The 21,774-nt window shown below is 41.9% G+C and overlaps 1 protein-coding gene across 1 annotated transcript in view; it reads right to left on the bottom strand.

The window, feature by feature from the left end:
- The window catches only part of PIKFYVE (phosphoinositide kinase, FYVE-type zinc finger containing), a 3,858,188-nt gene that overhangs the window by 1,027,984 nt on the left and 2,808,430 nt on the right, over nucleotides 1-21,774 (bottom strand). Inside the window, 1 exon segment of the mRNA XM_044075403.1 lies at nucleotides 21,403-21,581. Coding sequence (XP_043931338.1) covers nucleotides 21,403-21,581 — 179 coding nt within the window.

The following is a 21,774-nucleotide window of genomic DNA, read 5'->3' as shown; positions in this document are numbered from 1 at the left end:
ACCTGCACGTGGAACATTTACTAATGTTCATCATAGACCCCCTATGTCATTTGACTACTGACACCTAGTATACCTACTCTACGCCCCTTCTGTTAATGAAGGGTTTTTTACATAGTAGTAAGAAATAGTTAGTGGTGCAACCCTTAGTTTATGTAGTAAGAGTCTTGCCTATTGACTAATGTGTCAGTCACTGACCAAACTAAAAAACAATATGTTAACTGTACATTGATCTAGACCAGTCCTTTAAATTAAGCTGGTCATTCCCCTCACCGTAAGCAGTTACCTTAGTACTGTAGTTAAAGGTAATACTAATACCTTCAAAATCACCTCTCCAGGTTTTTCAATCCTGTGGGAGGACTGCCAAAGTTGAGGAGAGAGGTGGAAGGCTAGGTTAGAACCCTAGGCAAGGGTCAGCAAGCCCTGCAGAACTGCACAGGCAAACCCTGCCCTAGACTTGGAGAAAAGAGGTAGGTGGTAATGCTTGTAATGGTATGGACAGAGGTCCAGGTGGCAGCTTCCAGGAAGTCCCTGGTGGGGACTCCTATGAGGAATTCTGTGGAAGTGGAGGCTGCCCTAGTGGAATGGGTATGAATAGACTTGGGGGTAATTTCCATGTAGTTTGTAGCAGAATTGGATACAGTGTGATATCCATTTGGAAATGGTTTGCTTGGAAATGGGCTTCCCCTCTGCCCTTGGGGTAAAGCTGACAAGAAGCTGGTCTGTTTTCCTGAAGGGTTTAGTATGGTCCAGGTAGTATCCGAGTTGCCTACACGTCTAGTGAGTGCAGAATTCTTTCCCCCTTGTTTTCAGAGTTGGGACAAAAGGTGGGTAGAAGTATGGCCTGGTTGAGGGTCACATCAGATACCACCTTGGGCATAAAGGAGGGGTTAGTCCTCAGGGAGACCCTGTCTGCATGGAAAATGATGAAGGGCTAAACGGCCATGAGTACTTGAAGTTCTGAAACCCTTCTGGCTGAGGTGATAGCTGGTAGGAAAGCAGTTTTCCAGGAGAGGTATTTCAATTCTGCTGAAGCAACAGGTTCAAATGGAGGAAAGGTTAGTTTTTCTAAGACATAATTCAGGTCCCAGGCTGGCGTGGGTGGCTGTCTGGGCGGTCTGATATTAGAAGCCCCTCTGAGGAATTGTTTAATCAAAAGATGTGAGAAGAGGGGCTGTTCTGAATTGATATGAGCTGAAATGGCTGAGGCATGGATTTTAATAAAAGAGAAGGAGAGGCCACTATTGCGTAACTTGGCTAGATAGTCCAAAATAAGAGGGATGGAAGGTTGCGAGGTACTGGCCCCTTTGGACTGGCTCCAGGAGCAGAATCTTTTCCATTTCTCTGCATAGGATTTTCTGGTGCTGGGCCTTCTGGCCTCTGTGATAACGTCTAGGACCGTTTGTTTATCAGGGGCCCCTTGTTTGCTTTTAAAGTATTAGCCATGCTGACAGACTGAGTCTGCAAGTCTGAGTGCAGCATCCCCCCACCCCCACCTGGGTCAAGAAGTCTAAGATCAGGGGAAGCTGCCTGGGGGCTGTAATATCAGACTGCGCAGTAAGAGGTACCAATGCTGTCTGGGCCAGTCTGGAGCAATGAGGATGGCCTTTGGTCACTCTTCCCTTATTTTAATCAGTACCTTGGGAATAAGAGGTGGAGGAGGGAATGTATACACAAAGGTCAAGGCATCCACCTTCCACGCCAGGTGGTGATACTCCCTAGTACAGAATTTTTCCAGCTGGTGGTTGAGGTGTGATGCAAAGAGATCCACCTCCATGAGTTCCCCACTCCTGAGTGACTTGCAGAAAGATTTTTATGTGGAGTTGCCATTCGTGGGGGTCCAGTGAGTTTCTGCTTAGGTGGCTGCCAGGGTGTTGTTGACCCCTGGTAGGTGTTGGGCAATTAGGTGTAGACCCATGGAGGCAGCTGTCAGCCAGAGGTTCATGGCTAGCCTGCACAGATGGTAAGATTGGGTCCTTCCGTTTGTTGATATGCCACATTACTGTCGTGTTGTCTGTTTTGATAAGGAGAACCCATGGCCTGAGATGGGGTTTGAAGAATGTCAGAGCCTTTTGCATTGCCATCATTTTTTTCTGACTGATGTGTAAGGGAAGGTGCTGGGCATCCCAAAGACCTTGGGTGCACCTGCCTGCTAGGTGAGTGCCCCAAGCAATGTCTGAGGTGTCGGTGGTGATGGTTTGGCTGGAAGGGCAGAGGATGAAGGGAAGACCCTTGTTCTTGGCACAGGTCTCTGCCTACCAGAGAAACTCATCCCTTACACAGGGGATCAGTGGGAGAGAGGTCTCTAGAGGCTGGGAGTGCTGACACCACAGGTTCTTTAGATACCACTGAAGTTTCCTCATGTGAAGCCTGGCAAGAGGAATTAGAAGGATGTAAGATGTCATGTACCCCAGAGCTTGCAGGAACTTCCTTGCAGTGAGGTGACTTCTGGAAGCCAGCTGGGTAAAGTAGAGAGGCAGAAAGCTCTGCTTTTCTGGGAAAGGAAGGCCATTTGGGATGCTGTGTCCAGCAGTGCTCCCAAGAAAATGATCTTCCTGGAGGGTGTTTGCTTTGATTTCTTCTCATTGATGGTGAACCCTAGGGAAGTTAGACAGGTTTTGACAAAGAGAAGGTCATGAAGCAGCTTTTCTTTGCACTCTGCTTGAATGAGGCAGTTGTCCAGATGAGGAAAAATCTGTACATATCTCTGTCTGTAAAATGCTATGACCAGGACTAAGCATTTGGTGAATAATCTGCGTGCAGTAGATAAGCCAAAGGGTAGTGCAGAGAACTGAAAGTGCTGTGAGCCTGTTCTATTTATTTATTTTCAGTTTGATTACTGGGGAAGTCCACTGCGCCGAGAAGTGCCCATTTTCAGTGGAGGCCCGGGAAGCAAAGCTCCAATAGCAATACAATACATACAATACTATGAAGGTTACAAAATACAATAAAAGTTACATAATGTAGAGGTAAAATACAAGAGTGAGATTCATACATTCAGGAAACTGCAAAATACATTATAGGACAGTATAAAACAGGCACATTTTTCTTTTTTTTTTTTTGAGGCTCTTCAGATGTTTACAATATTTACATATTTACAAACTTAAAGTCTGCTAGTTCTGCTTTTGGAGGAATAGAAAAAAAAAACTTGAGAGTAAAGTGGAAGAGGATTGTGGAGAGCTAGTTTCTGTAAGGTGAAAGCAGGAGCATTTCCATGTGGAAGATAGGTGTAGGAAAAGTTGGGTTTTGAAAGATTCAGTGTTATGTATAGTCCTAAGAGGAGGAGGAAGAGAATTCCATTTTTACCTACTGGCCAGCGGGACGTTTGGGTTTGTGGATGGAAATTAGGTTTTGGTATTCAGATCTCCGGGATCTGTTTGGGATGTATAGGGGAAGGATGTTTGTTAAGGCTGGGCATTTACCTGGGGAGAAAATTAATTTGTGAGCAGTGGTTAGTTGCAGATAGTCTAGGTGGTTAGGGAGTTCTAACCAGTTCAGAGATTTTAGGCTTAGGCAGTGGTGAGTTGAGATTTTGGATTTAGTGGCAAATTTGGAGATCTTATTGTAGTAAGCGTCAAGTTTAGAGGTATTGGAAGCAGACAGATTGGTTAGAAGGGGGCTCCATATAGAAGAGAAGGAAGGAGGTAAGTAATTGCTAGGGAATGCCTAGATGAGTTGGAGAGAAATTTGTTATTCCTATATAGCATACCTAGCTTTTGGTGGGTTTTCTTTATGTTTTGATGTATGTGGAGATTGAATTTAAGGTGTTCGTCTATGGTGATGCCAAGGAGTTTTGCAGAGGGGACCACTTCAATAGCAGTGTTAGTTTGGCTTAGGACATTGAAGATGTTTTTGTCAAAGGAGGAAACCCTGGTGGGCAGGAAAATTGGTATTTTAGATTTATTGAAGTTGAGGGAGCGGTGGTTTTGGTACATCCAGTTCTCTGTAGTAGAGAAAGCTGTTTGAGTCTTAGTTAGTAGTTCAGGAATGTTGTGGGCAGTACAGACTAAGGTAGAGTCATCAGCGCATTGGATGACTGTAGTGACAGGGATGACAGTGTGAAGGTTATTTATAAAGATGTTGAAAAGCATGGGTCCGAGGATGGACCCCTGCGGAACGCCAGTAGGTGTAGGCAGAAAGGAAGAGTTGCAGTTCTTCCATCTGACAGCTTGAGATCTGTCGGATAGGTAACTGGAGAACCAGGAAAGAGTATTAGGGGGAGAGATTAAGACTGGCGAGATGAGAGAGGTGTATATGGGTGATGGTGTCGAAGGCTTTAGATAGATCTAGCAGTATTGTGAATACAATAAGTCCAGAATCTTGGGCTTGATTGACAGTTTCTAGGAAGGATAGTAAGGCTGTTATGGTGCTGTGGCCAGGACGGAAACCGTGCTGGGTGGGTGTTAGAAGGGGATTCTGAGTTAGGTAGGGCAAGAGTTGGAGGTGGACACATTTTTCAAGTATTTTAGATATTGGGGAGAGTAAGGCAATGGGGCGGAAGTTAGAAATAGTGATGTTTTTACCTCCTTTGTGAAGAGGTAGAATGTAGGCTGAATGCCAGAGTTTGGGTATGTACGACTCAATGATGGATCTGTTTAGCAGGATACCAATTGGGAGAGCAATGCCTTCGGCAGCGCATTTGAGGAAGGAGGAGGGTATGCTGTCAGGAGCATTAGAGCAAGACTTGAGTTTGGATAAAAGTTATTTTTATAAAGGTGGTGGAAACAGGTTTGAGCTGGAAATTAAGGGGACAGTTATTACGGTTGTTGGGTGCTGAGGACAGGGGGTTGGGTGGGTTATTATTTGGGAATGTTTTGGTTAGTTTAGCTATGGATTCAGTAAAGAAGGTGTTGAAGTGGGAGCTCAACTCACTATCAGTTAGACTAGGGTCAGGGCAGGGATTATTCTTTGATCCAGAATGGAGAAGAGAGTTGACTGAGTTCCAGAATTGTTTTGGATTCTTATTGTTGTTGGACTGAAGTTTATTATAGTAGTTTTTTTTGTTCATAGTGATAAGTTTTTTTTACTTGATTGCGGAGTTGAGTGTATTGGAGCAAGGTAGAAGACAGTTTGTTTTTCTGATAAAGTTTCTAAACTTTGTCTCTGTGGCGCATAATTTGTTTAGTTTCTTTAGTCAGCCAAGGAGCAGAGTTGGCTTTGGTTTGTTTGTTTCTTAGAGGGGCTAAGGAGTTAAGAGTATTTAGGAAGATAGATTTGAAATGCTCTACAGTGTTGTCAAGTGGAAGAGTGTTTAGGATTTGCCAGTTAATTTGTTTAAAAATGTTGGAAAAAGTTGAGGGGTTGAAGTTGCTAAGGTTGCGACTTTGGATGTAATGGTGTTGGTGTTGGATGGAGCTGAAACTTGGTTGAAACCAGAAACTAAAGACAATGAAATCATTCCCCAAGGCTATAACATAGTTAGACAAGACCGAACAAAACAGAAAGGGGGTGGAGTAGCAGTTCTATTTAAAGATGGACTTCATATCTCCACCCTACCTTATAATCCAACCCAGGATAGTAACGCAGAAGTCCTCATCACCAAACTTCAAATCAATACAAACAAATCTTTATACATTATCTGTATTTACTTACCTCCAGGAAATAATATCACTACAATAGAGGCCATACTAAGCTGTGTGTCTTCTACTTACCCCCAAGAAACAATAACACTAGGCGACTTTAACATTGACTGGAAAGGTGTTAGTGCAGAAAATCCTACTTCTCATATTAACCTCCATGGCTTTAGCCAAACTATAACCTCTACAACCAGAATTAACAAACCAAATAAAAAAGAGAGCACCTTAGACTGGATACTTATAAACAAACAGAAACAATCTTATAAGGTAGGAACACTGCCAGACAATGTAAGCGATCATTTTTTGACCTACAACATAAGAGAAAAGAAGGATCTTCCTAACCTCCCCACCTTTAGGATAGCTCGTTCTACCAAACACTAACTCAGAATTATTTCAAACTGAACTTAATGCCTGTGACTGGAACCCATTAAAAACCCTTCCACTTGAAGAGGCTGTAAAATATCTTAACTCTAAATTCCTATCTATCCTGGATAGGCATGCACCTAAACGGTCCATCAGAATGAAGTCCAACCCAGCCCCATGGCTTTCTAATGAAACCAGACATCAAATTCTGCTTAAGAACAAAGCTTGGGCTAAGTGGAGAGCAAACAGAAATATCTCTGATCAACTAAATTTTAGGCAGCTGAGAAATAGTACAAAAAAGGCAATATTTACAGATAAAAAGAACTAGTACTGTAAACTGCAGCAAACTCACCAAAACAATCCTCAGAAGTTCTGGGCTAATATCAAACTCCTTTCCCCAGACCACTCTCAAACACCTACCCCACTTGACGCAGATCCAAATACCCCCCATCAAACTGACAATACCTTTAACTCTTTCTTCACTGACACCATACAATCTCTATCTAGTCAACTTATCCTAGACAACTCAAGCCTTCCCACCACAACACCGGGCTCTCTACCTACATTTAAACTACAACCCATCTCTACTACTCTCATCTATAAATTCATTCAAAACCTCAAGCCATGTACTCCTTCTGACCAGCTACCATCACAATATCTCCAAAAAGCAGCCAAAGTCATTGCCTACCCTATATATCCATCCTTATAAATAGGACAATCAAAGAGGGAACCATTCCAGATATTTGGAAAATCTCCCATATTATCCCCCTACACAAAGGTGGGAACTCAAATGACTACTCTATCGGCCAATAGCTCTCTTATCACCCTTAGGAAAAATTATGGAAAAATGCATTCACAAACAACTTTTACATCATCTATCACAACATAGCATAATAGCAAACTGCCAACACGGCTTTAGGCCATCTCACAGTACCACTACTGCCCTTATATCCTTTACAGATACCATCAATAGAAACCGCAATAAAAACATCCTCTCATCTGCACTCTTTATTGACCTTTCAAAAGCTTTCGATATGGTAAACCACAACCTCTTAATCAATATTCTTCAATCCCTTTCCATTGACTCTCAGGCTGCTAAATGGTTCAGATCCTACCTCAGCAACAGGCAGTTCTCTGGGAAAATCAAATTTCATCCGTTCTGCCAGTCACCCTCGGAGTTCCTCAGGGCTCTATTCTTGGACCACTACATTTCTCATTATTTATCAATGACCTCCACGTAGCAATACCTCAAGCCACCTGTATTCAATATGCAGATGATTCTACGCTAATATGCTCAGCATACTCCCCATCAGAACTATTTTCTCTTACTCAAAATGTTATTAACACTGTAGAAACATGGTTTACAAAACGCTGCCTCCTTCTTAATGCCAAAAAAAACAACTTCCTTCTCTTTACCCCCACCACCAAGTCCTCCCCATAGATTTCTCAGTCTCTTCCAATAATGGCACTGTTACATTCCCTGACTCTACCACTAAACTGTTAGGAATAACCATTGACAACAACCTTACATTTGATTACCATATAAATAACACCATTAAAACAGTCACAGAAAAATAGGCTCCTTATACAGAATAAAACCTTTCCTAACTCCAGCAGCCAGAACCAAGATTGCTCACTCCCATCTAATCTCTACTCTCACCTATTTATACCAACCTAAAAAAACAATCTCAAACTAGCAACTTCCTACAATAACATCGCCAGATTTGCCACTGGCAATCCCTTTAGAACCCACCACTGTCTGAATCTTTGGCAACTAGACTGGCTTGAATTCCAAAACCAACTGATAATCTTCCAACTCACGATTGCCCACAAGATATTTTACCAACCCAACACTACCCCTATACTCTCCAATCTCCTCATCCCCTATAAAAATCTGAATTCCCTACATTCTTCTAGCAAACTCCTCGCTAGCATAACAAAGTCTAATAACATGGCTGGTGACTCTCTGTTTACTAACGCAGTGGGAAAAAACTGGAACCTGCTACCCAGTGAACTAACTCTAATCACATCCTTGCCTCTCTTTAAACAAAAACTCAAAAAAACACCTTAAAATTCACTGGCTATGCCCCTGTAGTAACCCCAACTAACCACCCTCTCCCACCACTGTATTTCTTTCCTATTCCTTACAAACTTCCAAACATTTTAATTCTTATGCTTGTAAGCAAGGCTGGCGCTGTCTAAACTCTAATCAACATACTGCTGAAATATTTCCTACTTGATGTGAAAATTCCTTATGAATCTTACTGTGCTACATTATTTCTGTTGCTTTTTCAAGTATAAATATTACTTACTGTTGCCTTTTCAAGTGTAAATACTTTTAGTATGTTATAATTTACTTGTTGTATTTTTTTTATCAATCCTTTCTTTTACCATGTAATGACATTTTTAATTTTTCTATCTGGTTGGAGCTTTTTTCCCCGGGCCTCTACTGAAAATGGAAATATATCCAGCTAGACTAGCCCAGTTAACAAATGTAAAATAAAAAATAAATAAATAAATAAAATAAATAGTTGATCGATGAATGAAGGCAGGGAGTTGGTCATTGAAGGTGTCAGGGATAGTGCCAGAAAGAATGATTTTGTTTGGATGGGAGACTAGAATCCAATCTATAATGGTCCCTGGGGGGTGGTTTTTGTTAGGACGGGTTGTTGAATGGATTACTTGGGAGAAGTTGTAAAGGTTAACAGTTAGGGAGGGGGATGGTGTGTTAATTTTATTCCAGTCAATATTGACATCACCAAGAATATAGGTTTCATATTTTATTTCAGTTGAGGCCCAGTGAAGGATATTTTCAAGGGTAGTGATATTATTGCTAGGGAAGATATATAAGGAAATAATGCAGATATTCTTATGTTTATTCAAATGGAGAAGGCTTGCTGTATTTCAGAATTTTTGAATTGAGGGATATGGATTTGAAGAGGGATTAGGGAGAGAAGGTTGGAGTAGATTAGAGCAGAGCCCTCCACCTTTTTTATTTAAACGGACACTTCTGAGGATGTGGTAACCTGGAGGTAAGATTTCAGAGTCAGTAATATGGGGTTTTAGCCAGGTTTCAGAGATGGCTAAGATGTCAGGTTGGTTGTGATTAATCCAGGCTTGTAAATGGTGAATTTTGTTGTTAAGGCTCTGGGCATTGATAGGGAAGATTTTAAGAGTGCTAAAGGAGGAAGTGGGTGGAGAAGGGGAATGGGGGAAGGTGTTATTTGTGTTTGTGGAGGAAGGAGGTGAAAGGATGGAGTGGTTTGTACTGAGGCAGGGGCTGGGGTTAGGATGAATGTCTCCAGATAAGGCTAGGACATTACAGGTAATAAGTTTTAGTCTATTAGGTTTGTATACTAGGTAGTTGTCTGGGTTTGATAGTAGTTTAAGAGAGAGAGTTTTTGTTGAGGTGGTAAATAGTTTGGAATGGAAGAGGTGCAGTAGATTGGGTGGAATAAGGGAAGAGGATATGGAGTGGAAGTGAGGGAGTAGTAGAGAATGTAGTTGAGTGTTAGGGATAGTTTGAGTAGGAGGTAGGAATGGAGGAGCTTTACGGGAGAAAGAAGTAGCAAGATATAGAGGAATTAGTAAGATGAGAAGGGAGCAGGGGAGTCAGATAGTAAAGGGTTTTGGGGGGGCATGTTTAGAATGGGTGGGGTAATGAAGAGAGAAGTGTAATGGAAGTTAAAATGCTAATTAAGGGGGGAAGGTGTAGAAGAGGATGGGGAGAGTTAGACTTGTAGACAGGACAGGGGGGGAATAAGTGTAGAGAGGTGAAGGAAGTGGAGTGGGAGGAGTAAAGTGGGTGGGGAGTAAGAGTGGTTGGGGAAATGAGAGGACTATGATTTGATAAATGAATAATGGGGTGGGGTAATGGAAGAGGGCTGTGATTGGATAAATGAATATGGTAGGAGGGGTATGTGAGGAATAAATGTAGAGGTGCTGGGGGCGGGTGAGATTTGGGGGCAGGGTAGAGGAGCGGAGTGCGCCCGCAGGGCGGAGTGGGAAGAGCCAAAGGAGGAGAAAAATTGAGGAAGACAATCAGTAAAGAGAAATAGTCAGAGGTAAGTCTTGCAGAGATGTGTATTAGGAGAAGACTACTGAGAATGGAGTGGTGTTTAGGAATGTAGGTGAAGGACAGAGAGAGGTAGGGGGCTTTAAAGAAAGGACTGAAAAAGGGTGTAAGTAGAGCGAAAAGTGGGTAGGTAGTCCTGGGACAGTGGTGGGGGAGAGAGTAGAGGAAAGATGTCAGTGGGCTGTATGAGGGAGATAAGGAGGGTGTGGGTTAAGAAGTGGGGACAGTAAGAAGGTAGAGAAGCGCCACCTAGTGGTCTGTCAGTTTAACGCAGTAGAGACCCCAGGGAGAGATATCAGCTAAAGGGAAGGAGGGAGCTATCATAGGTCGGGATAGGGGGTGTAATTATAGAAAGTAAAGTGGGATAATCAAGCTGCAGAGAGGGGGGTTGTGGCTGCTAGCTGGCCTGGCAGGGAAGCGCACTGCGGCCTAGTTGTAATCAAGTTAGCCACAACAAAGTGTTAGAGCAGTACACATACTTTTACATAGATAATCTTTGCTGTGAGTGGTACTCAAGGAGCAGTAAGTCCTTTCATGTTTGGTTTGAAATGTCCGTTATTGGTGGTTCTTAGCCAGGGGTCCGGGAGGGTACTTTCAAAGATTATGGCAGGGTAGGCAGGAGCCCGAGCTAGAACAAACAAGGAGAGAAAGGAATATTTAAAAAGCAGGCAGTGCTGGCAACGAGAGGTCACAAACAGACAGTAGTTAAAAATATGCCTAGAGTAAGTGTAAACTAAGGTAAGCATGCAGCTAAGGTAGGAATAATTTACGCTCTTTCAGCCTCTTAATGATACAACTGAGCACAGTAAGGTAAACTGGGATAAGCAGTTCCTTATGTGCGAGGTAATCTTAAAGACCAATCAATTGGTAGATTAATTAAATGAACAGAAATGAGCAGAACTAACACACAGAAAAAAAAAAAACACAGTTTAAGAGCAACAAACATTGAATAAAGCAAGCCCCAAAACAGCTACTTCAACCTCGTATTACATGCTGGAATGAGCTAAGCATTCACAGATAGTAGTCACAAAGTACAGAATAACTATGCAATGTGCACTACTTTAGCAAAACAACGAAACCTTCCCAATTGTACAAATTAGGTAACTAAGTAGCTACTAGTATAGTTTCAGAAAAACAGAACAAACATTGAATAAAGCAAGCCCAAAACAGCTACTTTAACCTCATATTACAAGCTGGAATGAACTAAGCATTCACAGGTAAAAGTCACAAAGTACAAAGTAACTATGCAATGTACGCTACTTTAACAAAGCGCAGGAATTTCCTGCAGGATTCCCTTATTGGGATGTGGAGGTAGCCATCTTTTAGGTCTAGGGACACTAGCCAGGCATTTTTGTCAGCATAGGTAGCAGCTGCTGCAGAGTTAACATTTTGAATATGAGGATCACCAGGGAGGTGTTCAGAATGGATAGATCCAGGATGGGGCGACAAGTGCCCTCTTTTCTGGTAACAAGGAATAGTCTGGAATAAAAGCCTTTACCTGTTTGATCCGAGGGGACAGGTTCTATTGCCCCCTGGAATATGACAGTTTGTACCTGCTTCAAAGCCTCTGGCCCACTTGTTTGGAAGTAAGTCTGGGTATTTCTTGAAATTTGGAGTTCGTTGAAAAATAATTTGTATCCCTGAAAAATAATTAAGACCCATTGGTCCTTTGTTACAGAAAGCCAATTTTCTTTGCAGAAGGAGAGCCTTCCTCCAATCTTTTGGTGAGTGAAAGGTGGGCAGAGGGGGGGACAGGGAGTCATTGAGAGTTTTTACCATAGAAGGGTGGCTTAGAACTCCCTGCCTTTGGGGCGGACGTGTTCCACTGTTTGGTTCTATGCTGCCCCTGGGATAGGGGCCCGGGTGGTCTGTCCCTGTGGGGTTTAACTTGGCCCTGTCTGCTAGGTACAGGGAAGGACCAGTGCTTAAAGGGAAAGTTCCTGCTGAACCTGGGAGGTTGAACCTGAAAGAAATCTTTTACTGTTTGCAAAGATTTTGCTTTGTTTTCCACCTTTTTAAGCACCTCTTTTGCTTTTACTCCAAACAAGCGGTCCTTATCCAGGGGTGCATCAATTAGTTTAGACTTGATATGATCAGGGAGAGGCTGTTAAGTCAACCATGCATGTCTCCTAATGACCGATCCTGACACTGCTGCCCTGCTTGAGGCTTCAAGGGCATCATATCCACAGTGTAATGAGTGTTTGGCCAATTGACAAGTAGAGTGCAGTAAATCTGCTAACTCTTTCGAATTGGCACAGTCAGAAAAAGTCGCAATCTTTTGCTTTAATAGTTCCAAAGTGTGTTGCTGGTATTTTAACATATGGAACTGACGGTTGAGAGATCAGATAGCTAAGGTTGCAGAGGTGTATACTTTTTATCCCATCTGTTCAGAGCTCTGGAATCCTTGTCAGAAGGAATAGGATTCTTGGCAGAACTAGTCTTAGCTCCTTTTGGTGCCTGTGTAATGACCTTTGGGTCTGCAGCAGGATTTCTGTACAGGTATTTGTGAGAACCCTGTACTCTGTAATACCTGTCAGGTTTACTGGGACCAGGTGGGAGGGTATCAACAGCTGAGCTGGATTCATGGAAATCATCATCCACCACTTCTAAAATAGGAGGGATGGCCAGGGGATCTGTGCTGGGGTAGGTCCAGAAACTCTCCAAGTCTTTTCTTAGACTGGGGAAATCCTGAGATTCCCAGTGGAAATGCTCCCTGAGGGTGTGAAGGGTTTCCCCAAAGGAAAGGTCTTCTGGTGGGGAGGCAGAAGGAATGGATTTCTCTGCATCTGAATCCTCATAAGCAGTCAGAGGTTGTGGTTCCTCTTCAAAATCTGGATTGTCAGATTCCTCAGAATCATGTTCTGTCATAATTTCTCGGGAAGGGTGTCTTTTCCTTTTAGAAGTTGTGGCCTGACCAGCCCTGATAAGGGAAATGAGATCCTCCACCATTTTAAGCATTTGGGCTTGGTGTGATGGAGCAGGAGCAAGATGGTGGTTAGAGGCAGATTTTCTACGAGTGGCCTGGCTTCTAGGCCTAAGAGCATCTGTCGGTCTGAGAGAAATGGTAGTCGGATGAGAAGACCTCAATTTTTTCTAGATTCAGCAGCGTGAGAGGCCTTCTCGGAAGCTAGTGCCCGATTCATGGCTCCAGACCCAACCAAGGCACAGACAGTCAAAGGCTCCTAAGACGAAGAAGATTTCTGCGGCATATCAGACTCCGAAGGGGTCTGGGTAGAGGGCCTGCATAGATACTGAATCGGGCATAAGGAGCTGCGAGAGCACCTCACTGAATTCTGGAGAACTGATGACCTGCTTAGTGGCATAGTCGATGGAAGACTTAGCCTTGTGTGGTCTCTCTCTATCTTTATCTCTGCATTTTTTCGGAAAGTCCACGGATTGTTGGTTGATGGACGCCATTTCGGATTACGAAGACAGAAGACAAAAATACCCATCTACAATAAGAGCTGTATGGTGAATGGTTCTCACGTTAAAAAGGGCACAGAACCAGCAATGGGGGATGTCGTGGTTTGGGCCTAAACAAGTGAAGCAGTATGAATGGAAATCTCTGTGTGGAATCTGCTTTCCACAGGCGAGACAATTGTTAACCTTTTCAGACATTGGTTAGTACAAGAAAAAAGGATCCCCAACGGGGTACTTAGCTTTAGATGTTTTCAGCTGAAATTCAAAATTTGGTAACGACCAACCAGCACACTTGCGAACTGCTTCTGCTACAGGGTTCTATGGCAAGAAAGACTGATGTAATGGCATCAGCTGCCTTGCTTTATTGCACTGACGACCTGACGTAAGACTACAGGCGCCAGCAGCCAACACAGAAAAATATTGACTCTGTTATTCGGGCTGTCCGAGGGCTACCACAGCAGGGATAACCCACAGGTGATGACTGCAACAGTGAAACATGAAGAACATCTGTTATATATAACAGGTGGGAGTAGTAGCTTTCTAGCATAACAACTACTCTTGTCCATATTAACATGGAATGTAAACGGCTTTACAGGTATACACAAAAAGCAGAAATTAGTGAACTATAACTAGAAATGTAGAGTGCAAATAGCAGTGTTGCAGGATAAACATTTGGATACAAATGAGCATGTGAATTTAACAAAGAAAGGCTTCCAAGATAGACATTCAAGAGAACATCAGGGACAAAGGAAAAGAGGAGTATTAATTATGATGGCAAAAGGAGCTCCAACAGTGAAAGATGAGGGGAAAAATGTTAGATTTGTTGTAGTAAGGGGTTACTGGCAGGTGAGAATAATACTGGCATCTGTTTATACTCCACCTAAAACTGGCATTATACAGCTTTAGAAAATCTCAAGAGAAATGATCAGCTTTCATTATGGAATACTTTTTATGGGTAGGGATTGGAACTTGATTAACATTTATAAGGATGCAACAGGTAGACCTACAATGGACTGTATGACAAAGGGAGCAGAATTCTGACAAAATGTATGAGAAAACTGGTATGGGATCCTATGACAAGAAAAATAACCAGAAATTCTATACAGCTATTTGAGATATTTCAGAAATTTTGTGTAAATCTGTATAAAACAGAGGAATGTGGAAACCAAGAAAAAGTACAAATGGAAATATTTATGGAACACTTAATTATGCCAAGGGTAAAGGAAAATTATAGCTAAAAAGGAAAAGAAGAGAAAAGATAAAACAGTGATGTATAATCAATCATCAGTTAAGTTTCCATGAAAAGATTCTATTCCTGTGGAAGTTGGGAGGGGAAAAAGTAAACAAAATCGTCAAGCTCTTTATTAACAGTATTTTAAAGGGAGGGGTGGTACCAGCATATTGAAAGAAAGCTATTGTGTCTGTACAACCCTAGAAGAATAGACACTCAAGACCCCCAGCTTCATTTAGGCCCCATTTCAATATTACGCCATGATTACAGTATTTATATTTATGCTACTTAAGAGAATGACAAACATGTAGCCAAAACTGATAGAAATGGATCAATGTGATTTTGTGCAAGGGATGTAAACATAAGCACATCATTAATAGAACAATGGTGATCCAGAGGGAAGTGGAGTGCAAGAAAGCCCTGCTACTGCTGGTGGGTCTTGATGAAGAGAAAGGAAATGATAGAGTCTGCTGGGATTTTATAAATATTTTATTTGAATGACATGAAACTTCTAGAGTTTTTGGCTACCTAGATACTAACTTTATACCATTCTCCTCAAACTCTCTAGATGTTAGAGCACATGGAAAGTGCCCTAAAGCTTTGGAAGCTCTGTGGTAGTCCCGCCATTGGCAGGATACGTCTTGTTTATAAAGATTACTGTAACAGTGATCTAATGACAAACATCTTCGGAAATTATATGTTTGAGCTGGGACACAGATTCTGAATTGCCTGGACATTAAGCCTTACTAAGTTTACAGCTATTGGCTGCCAAAAAAGCAATTACTAGGAAATGAAAAGCAAACTCTAAACAAACTCAGGATATATTTTATCGTTTTTATATATTACTTCTGACAAGGCATCTTTGGACAATTCAACTGTATTATATGCACATTTGAGAAAATGTTCTTTTAGTCAAGAACAGATTCCAAGATTTTGTAATCTACTCTGTTATGTTCACATACATTCCTGCATCTCATCTGGTATGGAGCTCTAATGCACTGTGGCACCTGTCAAATAAATAAAAGATCTCACAGTAAAACTGGGTGATGTGCAAACTGCTTTCTCCACACCTGTCCAACCATCTTGATTCTTTAACAAAAACTTAGCCAACAAGATTGTTTTTCTTGCATTAGAAATAGAAGAGACACACAACAGGTCATCCATATGTACTGTACAAATCCTGTCTGTCAGCAGGGATCCATTGCCCATCAGTCAAGTTGTTTTACAGTCAGGAGCTTGGCAACAAGGATACTGATAATTCTGTTTCACAGCATCTTTAAAAGTTTGGAAAAATGAGAGAGAGTCTACGTAAACTGTTTGGGCCTTATCACTTTCATGTATTTATTCATAGACAGAGAAGGACACAGCGTAAGCTGCCCAGTGTATGTGCTACAGAAATCAAATCTGCCCAACACACAGCTGAGAAGTCAAAAGTTTCCAAAGAGATAAGAGACACAGAATTTGGAATACTAGACCAGCATTAGTTTTTTTAGGCATATAAATACAACTCTTGAATAATGAATGAGGCACTGTTGGTGAGTAAACCCAGATTTTTCCAGGCTGATCATTGACTCAAGTATTTTGAAAGAAGTCAAGGTTCAGCCATTGGTATGGATCAGTGGTTCCTTGATGGACGCCACCAAAAGCAAATCATATAGGTAAGGGTAAAACAATACGTCTTTGAGACAGGTCATCCAACGGAGCAAGACAACTTGTGAAAACACAACATGCACACATTAGTCAAGAAAGTTCTCTTCAAAAAGTAGATATCCAAGAAACATGTTTGTTGGACAAAAAGGAATACAAAAATAAGCATTTTCACATCTATCATATAAACACAGTCCTGAAATTTCAGAGGAGGAAATACCAAATGGTTCTTTATCCACTACAGATATACCATCTCAGGCATTCACTACCTATTTTAATGCCTGTAATGGCCAGTATACTCCACGGTATATAAAGGGGGTAATGTATCACAGATTAGGGAAAGGTGGCACATCAAGGATCAGAGTACTAGTGCCATCATTGGCTGTGGTACATAAATCCTTTAACAGGTGTCTTCTTGGTGAATTTATTAGGGTATGGCTATCATCTTTAAACTTAGAGGTCCCTAACTTAACAAATACAGTTCACATGTGTAGAAGGAAAACCATCAATGGATTCTTATCCATTTCTGACTCAGCTAGCCTTCTAAACTTCATATAACCAAATCACTGGATACTAAATACCTGATGATCAGCCAGTGACAATATTTTTCAAATGGTGGCTTGGTTTAGCTTCATTTAGTATTTGGATGGTCTGCAGCACTGGAAGACTGAGTACCATATCTAAAGTCACACTATGCAATTAACTATAGGGATTCTGGTTGGACAAGACTCAAAGCCCAGTCACTGCACTCAGTATCTCACAGAGTATGAGGTGACCTTTGTCTGGCTTACAAGGCATCCTAATGAACTGCGGTGGTGGTGCTGCGGTAACGTTGTCGCCTCACAGTAAGACGTTCCCCGTTCGATTCTCAGCAAGAGCGTCTTGTGTGTGGAAACATGCGCGAATGGGCGTACCTTCATTGAAGGTTGTGCGTCAGGGCCGGCAACTCGGCATGTAAAAATATTCTGCAAATCATTAGTGGACCGGAGTTCCACTGTGGCGACCCCTAACCGGGAAAAGCCGAAAGACACAACAACAAGGCATCTTAATGGATTTACTGCACAACAGCACATCAAATGGCATCAGAACTCAGTTTAGGGATCTAAACCTTCTACAACAACAATAGAATGATTCAGATGTACAGACATATCTTGCACAAGATACTCCTACCATGGAACAGACTCCCTCACACATAAAATAAAGTTCATCCTGTTCATATTCAAGACCAACTTAAATGGGAAACATAAAATGTACTCCAGGACTGACACCTGTACTCCTAATGGACAGAGGTAGATCCTAAATGTTTTAATCCCATGCATGGGTCCCCTCAAACACCTATGGTATGCTCTCAGTTATTCTCGTTATGGGTAATACACAACTATCAACCATGGGATGGGTAAGACCAATCTCTAACCGAATGGGATAGGTTAATTTCAGCACTAAAGGGGAAACTGGCTAGGCTTAAAATGTCCCTCAAGGGCAGCTAGCCTAGTACTTACCTATGAACCTACAAGAATCACACACAATGTACTGTTGTGACTCTTTATAAGACCTACAACGTCATTTATACTGATTCCCAAGATGAACTGTTGAGCTTATACCCTCCTGGCCTTCAAGAAGCTTGACTGCTACAACCCTGTGTTGCCAAGGTAATGAAACACAGCACTGTATTTGGTAAAGGCTGGATTATCAAAGTAAAAAGTGGTACAATTATAAAATAAATTGGCTACAAAAAAGCTTTAACTTTGGTAGATAAATGCTAGCCTTGATTTATACTGATCCTCCAGGGACGGGATACCCTCATACTGTATGAGATCCAAGGTGGGCTCCCCACTCTCAAAGTGAACACCCAGTCATCAGAAAATGTCAATGGTTTAGGCTGCAGAAATAAAAGGCTCACCAAAGACTAAAAGAAAAACTGTCCACCACTCCAAGACCTACTGATAAGTGTCTGATACAGTTCCAGCATCAGCAGGCATTTAACTGACACTATGAAGAGAACAGCCCAGAAACTGCAGCCCAAGCTCAGACCTTTTATTAAGTCCTCACCCAATTTGCCAGGCCTAAGGCTTCCTTTGTCCCCTTCCAAGGTTAGGAATGACTGACACCAGTGTGTCTCCATCTCCTTGTCAACAGGAAATCCTCTTAAAAGTCAAAGATTTCCTCCAATTTATCCTTCCTTCCACCACCAATGAGATTCACATAACAGGGTCACTTACAGGGAGTCCTAGGACAGGGCTACTAGAAGGTGGTCATTCAGGTAAGTAAACAAAAGATCTGTAATGCTGCAAGCACTATGGCCAACTCTGGGTGCTGACAACAACTGATACTGGAACTGATGTCTAACCACAGAAATTTGAAAGAATCTCATGTGTAGATCTCAAATCCACGACAATCAGCACTGTCCAGGTGTCCTGTGGAACATAGGCACAAGGCTTGCAGGGTAAGCATGTGTTGGTTAAAGCTGCTGACATCCAGATTAGGATAAAGGCCAGAAAAAGGTGATGGTAAAACCCAAACTCTTCTCCAAAAATGAGTGTGTCTACAGCCCTTGTAAGCAATACAAGCCTGGGCCCATCCCAATATTTCCTAACTTTAAGAAATAGAAATATTTGCCAGTGGAATTAATTTTAAGGCACAGTGACCAAATTTACTGGCCCTTTGTGATGGCTAACACAGATGAAACAAACAGAGAACTGTTCTCCCATGCCACAAACAGCTCCTGCCTAGATTCAGGACAGCAGTAAAATGGCTGATATGAGTCAACCATGTTCGTAATTTAGTCAGCAACTGGAATAAGACTGCTTGAAGTATTTTCCCCATGAAAATGGTATCAAGGACCTTGTTCCTGAGCTCTCCCATCAGGGAGAATGACCTCAGCTATGCTAGTCTGCAGAGGCACACACCTAAATCTGCAGCCCTAGCAAAAATGTCAGTACAGTCAAAACTACAAGGAAAATATAGCATGCAACTACGGAAACTGCAGAGTATCTCAATAAGACAGAATCCAGAATTTTGAAGGTTTTCAAGTTTTCATAAATCCTTTCTCCTTAGGTGGGACTGGAACTGGAAAAAGTAATATGAACAGTCAAGGGTCCTACATTCCAGCACATCAGGTAAGTAGACTCTCTCTCTCCACCTATGAATAGCCCTAAACTCCTTGTTCGGCCACAAGGTTGAAAATACTGTGGTCTCTGGGGTTTATTATTTACCTAAAGAGATCATGAGGCAACAGAAGAATGCATGGTGAGGTACTTGACATAATCGAGCAGGAGCTTGAATAGAGTATCCACTTTTTGGGGGGAGCTAAAGGGTATTTCCAGGCTGCAATAACAGCATATCTTGTGATGAGCTCATAGGGAGAGTCCAAGGCTTTTCAGACTTCTTCCCTACAAACACAGTCAGGCCTTTTTTGTAGAGAGAAAACTGTGTATAAAGACCAGTCAAAGATATTCTTCATAAGCATGAGTGCCTCTCATTCTAGCTAAGAAGAAGAGGAGGTAGTCTTCATATTCTTGAATGTCTCAGAGACACTAGCATCAGGATCTGATAAACTCATTAAAGGAGAGTGCTTGTGAGGAAGTACTGCACCCCCCACTACCCACTGTAGTATGCCTGTGGGCAGTACCCTGCAAACAAGAGCATATGACTGATTAACACTGGCTAAAACAAGAGGTCAGAAAATATAACATGACAACTTGTCAGACAAAAGCAGCACGTGATGAGGACAGGCCTGCATAAGGCCTACAATGGTCTCAGACTAATTCCTTAAAAGATGCAGTCCTACACCCATAAAACAACTTTCCATCAAACATCTGCTTGTGTCTAGGGTATGACGTAACAACCATGGCATGGGATGACCCATTAAATCATCATTAATAGGGACTTGCTAGCCTTTTGTGTCTGGTAGGCAGTTCAAGGAGATATCCTCTGTCATAAGCATAACTTAATCCGTGACCAGAAAACTTAAAGGACTAGAAAATCCAAATGAAGCTGGTCTGCCTGGGGCAATAGGTACTCATCATAAAGCAGGCAGGTGCAAGAGCCCTGGCATAAATTTTAAAGGGTAGAAGCATGACGCATGCTTCACCCTTCCCTTCTTCTTCTTCTGTTGAAGCAGAAGTGAGACGAGGGGGGTTTCCCTTGGATAGTAATGGCTTGAGCCCCCCCCCCCCATTCTCTCGCCTGCATGAGCTAGTGGAAGAGTGTGACTAAGGTTCAGGCATTAATCCATTGAATACTGTCCTTGCAGAGATGCTCAGATTTATGTACGGAGCTGCATGAATGACCTTCCAGATAGACATTACAAGTTTTTGGGCACAAGGTAGCCCAAAATATTTTTCACACCCTAATGTTCAAGTGGGTAAGCGATATCTATGACACTTCCAGCAACGACCAACATCATGCTTTTCCACATCAGTGCAGAAAATACTACAGCAACTCTTGGCTACTAAGCTGAGAGAGAGGATGACACACAGAATGCAAATGCTTAGGCATGTGAATATTCACAAATGACAAAGATCAAGATACCTTTTCAGGAAGTGGAAAAAAACAAAATAGTGGAAACACAGACATCAACATACGTGTGACAAAGTACCTACACACAGCAGTTTTACAGAAAACGATGGATGGATGGGAAGATATTCAGCCAAGAATCATCACAGAAGGTCCCTCAATGCAAAATCTCCTGTTCTTATTCAAAAGCCATATAAAGTTCCTACAAATAAGGCATGCACCTCATATCTAAGATCTTACAAGAGGAGGAACTGGTCAATAAGACATTTGTCTTCCAAGAAATGAACTTCAAAATGGCTGAACTAGCCAGTAAAATGTCAGGCATCATCTGAAATACCTTGGCACTTTGCTTACTTATCCTTTTAACCTTAGATAAATCAATTACTCTTACAAGTATACAATACAGCTCATACATTCATTACTGCTTTACTGGTTTCACTTGCTCTTTAAATTTGCTGAAGTTACTCTGCATTAACAAAAGGTAAAACTTAGCTTATACCAATCAATAAAGACAACAGATGCTCTATTAACCATCTTCCACTTTCATCCCCAGACAATATTCTCTATCATAATGTTACCTGAAAGATGCAACCATCTGATTGTAAGAGAAGTACTGATGATATTCATGGTGAATTGAGTGACCACATGGTTCTGCATTTGCCCTTCGAGTGTACTGATATCCATAAAACCTCAGCTCTAAGTACTTGGCAAATGACATGGACCAAGACTCATTTGAAAGGGGAACAACTGGAGTCACCTAAAATCAGAAAGCAAGCAGATGAGGATCACAGAAAGTTTAAATTCTAAATACTTAGATGCCTACAAAGGGTTTTCACTTTGTAACACTACAACTGAAGCCCTTTATTATGACCCCAAGATATGTACCACTATCAAAAGTCTACTCACAGTTATGAGAGACAGCTAATGAGTCTGTCAAAATGAATTTCTTC

The sequence above is a fragment of the Protopterus annectens genome, chromosome 6.part1, assembly GCF_019279795.1.
Source record: "Protopterus annectens isolate FY-2018-M chromosome 6.part1, PAN1.0, whole genome shotgun sequence".
NCBI classification, from domain to species: Eukaryota; Metazoa; Chordata; order Ceratodontiformes; family Protopteridae; genus Protopterus; species Protopterus annectens.
Note: the sequence above shows the minus strand (reverse complement) of the source record. Positions and strands in the feature narration are given on the sequence as shown.